Source organism: Emydura macquarii, unplaced genomic scaffold (assembly GCF_026122565.2).
Source record: "Emydura macquarii macquarii isolate MOO-44397 ecotype Brisbane River unplaced genomic scaffold, CSIRO-AGI_Emac_v2 contig_1146, whole genome shotgun sequence".
Classification (NCBI taxonomy): Eukaryota; Metazoa; Chordata; order Testudines; family Chelidae; genus Emydura; species Emydura macquarii.
In genome coordinates, this window is record NW_027131283.1 from 18,264,935 (window position 1) to 18,274,457 (window position 9,523).

The 9,523-nt window shown below is 40.3% G+C and overlaps 1 protein-coding gene across 4 annotated transcripts in view; it reads left to right on the top strand.

Annotated features, from left to right (window-relative positions):
• NCOA7 (nuclear receptor coactivator 7) overlaps nt 1-9,523 on the top strand; it is a 154,153-nt gene extending 144,630 nt beyond the window's left edge. For all 4 annotated transcript variants that reach the window (XM_067546708.1, XM_067546707.1, XM_067546709.1 and 1 more), the window contains 5 exons: nt 2,000-2,125; nt 2,416-2,568; nt 3,267-3,362; nt 4,134-4,207; nt 7,121-9,523. In XM_067546708.1, the coding sequence (XP_067402809.1) occupies nt 2,000-2,125; nt 2,416-2,568; nt 3,267-3,362; nt 4,134-4,207; nt 7,121-7,256 (585 nt within the window). In that variant the 3' untranslated portion in view covers nt 7,257-9,523. The remainder of the gene's footprint in view (nt 1-1,999; nt 2,126-2,415; nt 2,569-3,266; nt 3,363-4,133; nt 4,208-7,120) is intronic.

Consider the following 9,523-nt stretch of genomic DNA (forward strand, 5'->3'; position numbering starts at 1 on the left):
CTCTGTGCCTGCCCAAGCCTTGTAGTTTGGGGGGAGCATCACAACCCCCTGCCTCGCAAACTACACCCATGTTAAAAAGTGGGGTGGGCCATGGCCCCCTTAGTTCCAGTGCTCTGGCATGTTTTTAATGGGGTGTCAGGCCCAAATAAGGTGTGTGGGGGGGCATATATTCTTTAAATCTTAATTCGCCTCTATATAGGGCAATCTTCCAGCAGCAGATAGTCCACCCAGCAGCATCTACCTGTGGTTGAAGTAGGAGGTGAGGGCTTCCTGGAAATTCTTGGCAACTTCTGCAAGTTACAACAGCCTTTGTGGGAGGAAACGTACACAGGAGCGGAATGGCTTTGCATGTCACATAAAGATGGCCTAAAGCTACCTTTTTGCATATGCATGTTTGAGTTGGCTGCAGAGCATCCGGCACAAGATTAGGGCCATTATTCCAGGTCATCAGAGTGGGACTTGTAGGGTAATTTTAAAATACATTTGTATAAGGAGGGTAGTTTAGATAACTGATACATTTGAAGCCACGGATTCTGCAGTCGTTCTCACTAAAGTCATAGCCCTATTGGAACAGGCTATGACCTTCATGGAGTTGTGGGGGAGGAAGGGCATGATATAACTTGTAGCACACTCAGTTCTAAAACTATCAGCAACCCATCCCATTCCACATTTCCAAAGAATTATTTGATCATTTTTTCAGCTGAAAATGTAGGATTTATTTTTTTTAATACCATGAGTCCTTTGACCTTGGAATAAATTCTTAAAATTAATTGAAATAAGCATCAGTTTCCCAAAATAACTATTTTAAAGACAAGAACTTGCACTAGTAAGAATTTGGGACTAAATACTTGACTGAGCATACAGTTTCATTGAGAGCTTGCATATGATGCAGCCTTCAGAGCACGTGCTTTTCTTCCAAGTTTTGCTCAATATAACTTTCTTTTTTGTTCTTTGGTGTGGTGTTTTATTTCAGTTTTATGTAAATGTTTATTTCTTGCTAAATGATCAAGAAAGGGTGTTAGTTTAGCAATGATGGAAAGTGAAACTTAATGCATAACACTAGTATAAATAAGGCTTTAACACCTGAGAGAGGAGTTCGCTGCGGCTGACTAACTGCAGGAAGGAAAACAAAGAAGGTACTGTGTCCTTCATATTTAAAGAACATCCCAAGTCCTGTGGCCCAGATGTGCACAGTGCCTCTCAGGAGGAGGTGACCTTTGCACTCCTTTGATGTTGGACTAAGTATGTACCAGGTTAGTTCCTCGACATAGCTTAGTTACTCTACCAGTTAATGGCTCCAAAGGGCTAATACAGCAACCAGGGATTGCCAAGGCATAAGGAAAACCTGTCCACATTTCCTGTGCTACCCATAGGCATAAGAGCTGTCATAACTGGGTCGTACCAATAGTCTATCTAGCCCAGTATCCTGTCTTTTGACAGTGGTCATACCAGCGCTTCGGGGAGTGTACAGATCAGAGCAATTTTGGAGTGATCTATCCCATCTTCCACTTCTGGTTTTTGGAAGTCAAAGTTTAGGATCGGCCCGAGCATGGGGTTGAATCCCTGATCATCTTGATTAATTACCATTGATGGACCTATCCTCTCTACATGTATCCAGTTCTTTTTTGAACTCCGTTATACTTTTGGCCATCACAACATCCCATGGCAATGAGTTTCACAAGTTAATTGCGATGTGTGGAAAAAGTATTTCTCTTTTTTTATTAAATCTGCTGCCTATTAATTTCATCTGGTGACCCCTGGCATTTGTGTTTGTGCTGGACAGGGTAAATAAGACTTCTTTATTTGCTATGTGACACTGCCATTGGGGGAATCTCCTTACACTGGGGTGATCCTGCATAGGTTTGGAGATACCAGCTTTATGGGGTGGCCTCATGATGTACAATATCTGGGCCTGTGTTCTGACTTAAGTCCATTAGCTTAATTGCACTCTTCCAGGTATAAGATTAATGAAAACTCATTACTTGTGTCTTTGTCTCAGATTATCACTGTAGAAGAGGCAAAACGTCGAAAGAGCATTTGCAGTTACTATGAGGAAGATGACGATGATTCTTTACCTGTCCTAAAGCACCACAGTGCGCTCCTAGAGAACATGCACATAGAACAGGTATAATTACTAATGGAGTTCTGGTTTGCTTCCTTCCCCTCATTCTCATTTTCTCCCTGCTGACACTGGACAGTTACATAAGAAATTATATTGGCACACGATAGCAAATTTAATTTCTAACCACAATGCTTAATCTCTTTATTTTGGATGCATTGTAAATACCCATCTCTGTAGTGTCTAGATGCCATGCACAGCTTCTTGCAGTGTTGTACTGGCTATCGACGTGAGATGAAGAAAGAGAAATTGTATAGAATTAAATAGTTACACCACCCTTTTTCTTTTACTCCTAGCTTGCCCGGTGCCTGCCAGCAAGAGTGCAGGGATATCCATGGCAGCTTGCATATAGCACGTTGGAGCACGGAACCAGCCTGAAAACTCTGTACAGGAAATCAGCATCTCTTGACAGTCCAGTCCTCCTTGTCATCAAAGATATGGACAACCAGGTTAGGACTTGGGTATTGTGCACTTACTTGGGGGTCTCATTGATTGGGTGACCCTGTTACAAGATCTTATGGTAGTTATGTTTAATCTATTTACAATCTTTATCATTTGCAGTACAACCTTCAAAGGGGTATTCTATACAATTTTAAGAGTTGCATAAGCTTGTTAGCAAAGCAGCAGTTTTCAACCAAATTCAATGATATGTAATAGTATGAGTCAAAATAAGACAAGATTTATGTTGTACTATGCTTAATACTGTTAAATTAGGATATAATCCTTAAACCCAGGAAAACATTAGCACTAAAAGAGAGAAAATCTCTACAGCATTAACAATCGCAAAGCATGCCGTGTAGAAATTGTAATAGTGTTCTCACAAGCATCCATCACAAACACTAGCAGAATTCAGTTATCAATCTGTTATAAAATAGCTGAGAACTGGCAAAGCATCCTGGGGAGTGGTATGACGTAGTCCAGTAGCTTCTAGAATTCCTACATCTAGAGCCACGTGGCTTTTAAAACTAAAAAGGGTGTAGAGAACCCAGACACCAGATCATCAATTTTTTCTGAATTTTACTCATTAACCTTTGTTACCTGGAACATCAGTGCAGTTATTTGTCAGAAACTATTCATGAAAGGCCTTTCTCCTTTGGAATTTTGCAAATTGTCTTCAAGTATAACATCACCATTTTTGTTTTGACAGATATTTGGAGCATATGCAACACATCCTTTCAGGCTTAGTGACCACTATTACGGCACAGGCGAAACTTTTCTCTACACGTTTAGTCCAAACTTCAAGGTAACTTTTTGGGGGAGGGAACCCAACGCTTTGAGCTCCACTTGTGAAACATGCTTGACAAAACATTACTGGTACAGCATGTTTATCATGGGAACCTGTTTGCAGTGCTGAGGTAGCCATGTTGGTTCCAAGATATTAGAGAAACAAAATGAGTAAGGTAATATTTCATTGGACCAACTTCTGTTGGTGAGAGAGAGAGAAGAAAAAAATGGACTCCTCAGAAAGCATCAGTTTGAAGGTGTGTGGCAAACTGCTTGTGAATGCAGTTAATCACTAAACTCTGGTTTGTAGCACTGAATGCTTTAAGCAAAAGTGGCTGGAGGAGCTGGACCACTCTCTTCCATGAGGGTGAGAAGAGGGTTGTAGGTTGATTGTGTGGGAAGATGTAATCAATAAACCCACACAAAACTCCTAAAACCAGAGAGGTGGCAATAACAGAAGCAGTTTGATTTCACATAGTGCTTAGATCACAGTAGCAAGAAACTAAAGATGGCGGCAACTGAGACACCCTAAAATGAAAATAGACTTTATTTTTAAATATTGAAGATATTAAAAGTTTCTATATAAACAGGAAAGGAGTATTGATTGGATACATGGAAAATTTAAAGCAATCTACAGTTGTGCCTTTTTCATAATTTTAGATATGAACCATGCTGCTTCATTTTTTCTTTTCCCTGACACACACGTTATGTTATCTAGAATGATTCCCCAGTCTACTTTTTTTTTAGTTTATTAGATTCCTGATAATCAAATGTGGGCTTCCTTTTTCAGGTGTTTAAGTGGTCTGGAGAAAACACCTACTTTATCAATGGAGATGTTAGCTCTCTAGAACTTGGAGGTGGAAGGTAAGTGTGTGTGTTTGGTTTTGAAATCATATAATTGACTACACTTTGGGAGAGAAGGGATATTGTTACCTGTAAGTGTGCAAAGGAAAACTGGTTAGTCCAAAAACAACGAGAATCCTGTAGCACCTTAAAGACTAACAAATTTTTGCGGGCATAAGCTTTCATGGGCTGCAACCCACTTCATCAGTCAGACTCCTGGTTAGTCCAGGAGACTAATTTATCCTTCTTTGAGTAGTGTCCCCATGAGTGCTCTGCATCTCGTGCACATGCGCGCCTCAAATCCATAATCGGAGATTTCTATCCAGCAATGTCCATTTGGCCCCCACGTGCACCCTGTGCTTCCTTGTGACAGACATTGAGGCTATGTAGGAATTCACAGGCGAACCACCCTCAGTTCCTTCTCCACCGCCTCAGCCTTATGGAACTATAGCCTGTCCATCTGGAATGTACTTGGCCATCTCTTTGTTCTGTACAGATAGTTCTAGTTAGTGTTTAACAGAGTTAGTTTTAGGTAAGAGTATTGTTGATATCGTGTGTGTGTCCCGTCCCGTCCCGTGTCGTCCCCCGTCCCCCCCAAGCACCCCCACACTTTCTTCTGGGGAGACTTTTTTCTTCTCCTGGCAGGGTATGCCTGGCTTGTCAGGCTTCAAATGCTGCTTCTCTTTCTTGGAAGCTATACCAGTAAGTAAGTAACAGGCACTCCAAGTGTATCTGCTGCCTGGGGGAATCCCACATGTCCCAGAAGTGTTCCTTCTGTTTGGCTCTTAAGTCCAGGGCTGGGAAGAAGAGGAAGATAAATCTCCAAGTGTTGGCCATGGAATGCTTCCTGCAACTATCCTCTGAGCTAGGTCAGGAGAACCCCTGTACATCTGTCCCCAGACAGATCCAGCGCCTGCCAGCCTCTGGGCATGCCTCCTCTAAGAAAGGAAAGTCTCTGGAACCCGCTGAGAAGACTCCCAGAAAGAGGAGCATGGACTCTCCCAAAAAAAAGACCAGGTCCCCATCAAGGTCCTCAGTTTCCAAAGGTACTGTTGAGGCCAAGGATTCTTCCTCTGGTACTGGTGGGCCTGCAAAGCCACAAAGCTCCAAGAACAGGAGGCACAGCTCTGATAGGCACCTGTACTCTCCACCAGTAACGAAGATAAGCACACGGTACCATCAAGTTCAAACCTCCCATCAGCAATGAAGCATCCTGTTCAGCTGTTGTCATTATACACCTTAACCCAACCGTCGGTAACAATGCAAGCCACTCAGTCAGGCGCCTGTACAAGTGGTACTCTCAGTACCAAGCAAGCATCGGCGCCTGACATCTATAATAGCTGCTGTATGCCCATCACCGTTGGTACCATCAGCTTCAGCAACTACGGCATGGGTGTGAGGGTCCTTTCAGGTACCACAGGAGTTTCAATACTTGAAGGACCTCTCTGAGTCGGATGAACCAGAATCCCCATTGTTGACAGGTACCAAACATCTCCAAGAGGCCATCCTGCAGCACAGGGATCTCCTCCATCCTCAGTGGCTGCTCCCCATGGGAGGATGTGCAAGAAAGGACTCCCAGTCGGTCTCCTTGATTTTTGAAGAGGAGTTCTCCTACATATTTCTTCAGGAATCTGCCTTTGTGCAGGGAGGACCTTGCTGGTCACCAACTATAGTGGAACCAGTCATGCATGCCACCCCCATTTTCCTAATGGGGCCCTGCATATTGGGACACGTGGGTTGCATATCGGCAGCAATTTCACAGACCACCTATACTGCCCCTTAGGGTTACCAGGGTTTCACATCCTCCCCCTACCCTTTCATGACAGAAGGAGACGTTTGAAGACCAGGAGGCTAGGGCAGATGAGGATGTCGCCCGAGACACCGATTTCATCATCGCCGGATGAGGCCTCCAATACCTTCCACTATAGTTCTTCAAAATGTGTGTTCTGTGGGTGCTCCACTACCTGCCCTCTTTCCTCTTTGCTTTGGTTGTTCCCTAGGGGATGACTGGGTAGAGAAGGAAATGAGGATGGTTCACCTGCATGCCCCCTATGTAGCCTTGGTGTCTGCCAAAAGGGGGCATAGGGAACATGCGCAGGCTGAACAGACACTGCTGGCTAGAAATCTCTGATCAAGGATTCAAAAGGCGCATGCATACCTGGAACAGAATACCCATGGGGAGCACATCTGGAAGAATTACAGTTGCTGCACAGGGTGAGTAACATTTCCTTTTTTGGCAAAAACTTCAGGCCACATCCTCAGCTGGTAGATTTTTGGCATTTGATGTCAGTGGATCCACATCAATTTATGCTGCCTGAAGATCGGGCCCACTGATTCAGAACTGGCTGCTGTGTTGGACAAGACGTAAAAAATGCATTACAAGGAAAGGGGAATATTTTGAATGTGGAATTTTGATATGAGCTGAAATCCTGGAACCAGCTTTGAAGTCAGTGGCAAAGTTCCCATCGACATCACTGAGGCTAGGATTTAAACCGTGGTCTTTATTTTTATTGAACCTGGTTTTTGTTCTGTTGCTCTGTTTAGAAAAGATGTAGACTTTAAATTTAAGACCCTGATTCAGCAAATTACTTAAACTTTGAAGTCAATGGGACTACTTGCAAGCTTAACATTTAGCACATGCTTAAGTGCTTTGCTATATAAGAATCTTAAATTTAAGTGCTTTTGAAAAATTTTCCCTATCTTTTTTAAAGAAAGTAATAAAACTTAAGCATTCTATAGAATTGTGCAGAAAGACTACTTTCTGTTTGCAGACTTAATGCTGGTGGTTTTTCTTTTTTTAAAAAACTGTTCTTGTTAGAATAGTCGCCTAAGCTGTGGGTATTTTTGTTTTGTTTTCAGCTAATAAGGATGTGAGCTTAACTCTTATAGATAAGATTCAAACTTTAACAAACAATTTTTTTTTTCTTTTTTTAGTGGTCGATTTGGTTTATGGCTAGATGCTGATTTGTATCATGGGCGAAGCAACTCCTGTAGCACCTTCAATAATGACATCTTATCCAAGAAAGAAGATTTCATAATCCAAGATGTGGAAGTATGGACATTTGAGTGAAATACGGATTGCCTTATAGACTGGGTTCACTGAGGATACTGAAAGCTAAATCCCCAGCCCAGGCTGCCTCACAGCATAACACTTTCTTTCTGATATCATAGCAGAGCATGTCTATACAAAGAAACATTTTGAGACCCAATTTTAAGAGGCAGCAATGAAGAAAACAGTAAGAGGACTAGTGTGTGTTAGTGTTTTTACTCTCCTCCCTCCCCCCCCCCCCCCCAACAGTCCTTCCAAAACGAAACAAGATGCTTATGAAGACATTCATGGTGTATGAATTTGTTTAAAGCAGTTTTTATTTTCTGTAACTGTGAACAAATGCTGTGGAAAAAATATATAGTACATTCCATGTGTATTTATATTACATATAAGTGCTGACCAAAAAAATCTGCAACATACTGTTTGCCATAAAAAAAGATAATAATCATCTGAAATAATAGATGAACACAGCACTTAAAGGGAATATGTTTTTTAAATCTTTTTAATTTATTGTTTATTGTATAGTACATTTTTAAAAAATGTATTAGGTATGTTTTTTTTCTTATAATGTTTAAAACCTCAGAATTTGACAGAAAAATACTGTTGAGGTAAGTTTCATATGTATTGGCAACAAATCCATTTGATTTCTAAAGTTAGTTTTATATATATATTTTTTTTTATTTTGTAAATGAAACTTTATTTCTGGTTGTATTTTTGGGGTTTTTTTTTTTTTTTTTTTGCCCTGATTTAGGGTTTTGGGCAGGAACATTGAGTGCATGATGCTGGATTTCTTTGATATGGTGGATGAGAAGTGGGTGTTGTCAGCACTCATTATTGACTCTGCTACCATCTTCCTATTAATTGGATGTTCTGGCAATATATGGAACAGCCAGGCACATTCTTAGCTAGTCATAGTTCCGTTGACTTCAGGGGAGCTATGACAGTTTACACCAGCTGAGGATCTTTCCAGTAAATGTCTGAAAAGAAACGCAGGTTGTATCTCTCAGCCACTTTAGTGGTGGCACAGAAAACTAGCTCTGTTTCATGGATCTGGCCCTACAAATTTTTTTTAAGAATTTTTTTTTTTTTTTTTTTTTTTAAATAGGGGAAAAATTACAATATGGAAAGTGGGGAGGAATGTTCTTTCCCAAACAGGCCAGGCTATGTTGATGTAATAACTTTTTTCTTGGTAATTCGTATTTGGTTTCCTTCCAGAAAAAGGCTTGGACCAACAGGTTGATTTATGCTTTTACAAGTAACTAATTATTTCTCTTTTGGTTTAATGAAATGATGTTTAAACGCAGATCAGAATTTTTTCTCTAGAGTGATGGTTCATTTGCAAAAGGTGGAGCTGAACTCTAATCCAGTTAGTGCTATGAAAACATACATAGATACAAAAAGTAACGGAATAAAATAGGAAAATATTTTTTTCTTTATGGCATGTGGCCAAATCTGCTATGTCAAAAAACATAACTTTGTGGGTTTGGGGTTTTTTTTTTTTGTTTTTGTTTTTTTTAAAGTATTTCAGTGATAGAGTCTGCTGGTTTAAAAAAAAAAAAAAAAAAGGAAGACTGTCCTGCCTTTAGAGTTCAAAGCAAAATGTGACCATGTCTTACTGTATCCAATTAATCATCTTAAAAGAAGTCAGGTTTTAGAAATGGTGTTGCACTTTCATGCTTAAAAAAGCACAGTATACACTTGTACTACTTTGGTGGAATATTCCAACTTCAATTAATTACTACTCTTTACCCTCTTTTCCCACCCCCCAGAAATAAAAGGGAGCAACTTAGATGCCAAGTGGGTTTTTTTTTCCAAAAAGCATCAACCAATCTTAAATCCACACAGAGGTTCCATGCAGTTAAAAATTGATGCCGTAAAAATAAGAAATCTGTAATACACTGCACATAAGCTATTAACACTGTTTTCTTCCAATTGATCTACTAGCCATAAAAAAATTCTGGTGGATTTAGCCGTGAGATATTTCAGAAACTGCTAATAGCATAGTGCCTGAGAGATTCTAGAAATATCTAATAATGTCTGCCATTTTGGCCAGTTGCACACCACTTACTAGTTACAAGCAAAAAGTTTGACATTTTACATGTTTCACTATTATTACCTACAGTTGATTCCATTACTCTATACTTGTTGAAGCATATCTAAACACTGTGTTCTATATTCAGCAGTGTTCATTCAAACTTGTGACCCTTTACACTTTAAACTATGAATATTGACTATATGTAATGCAATGCTATCACAATATTTTCAATAAAGGAATTTATGCATTCAGA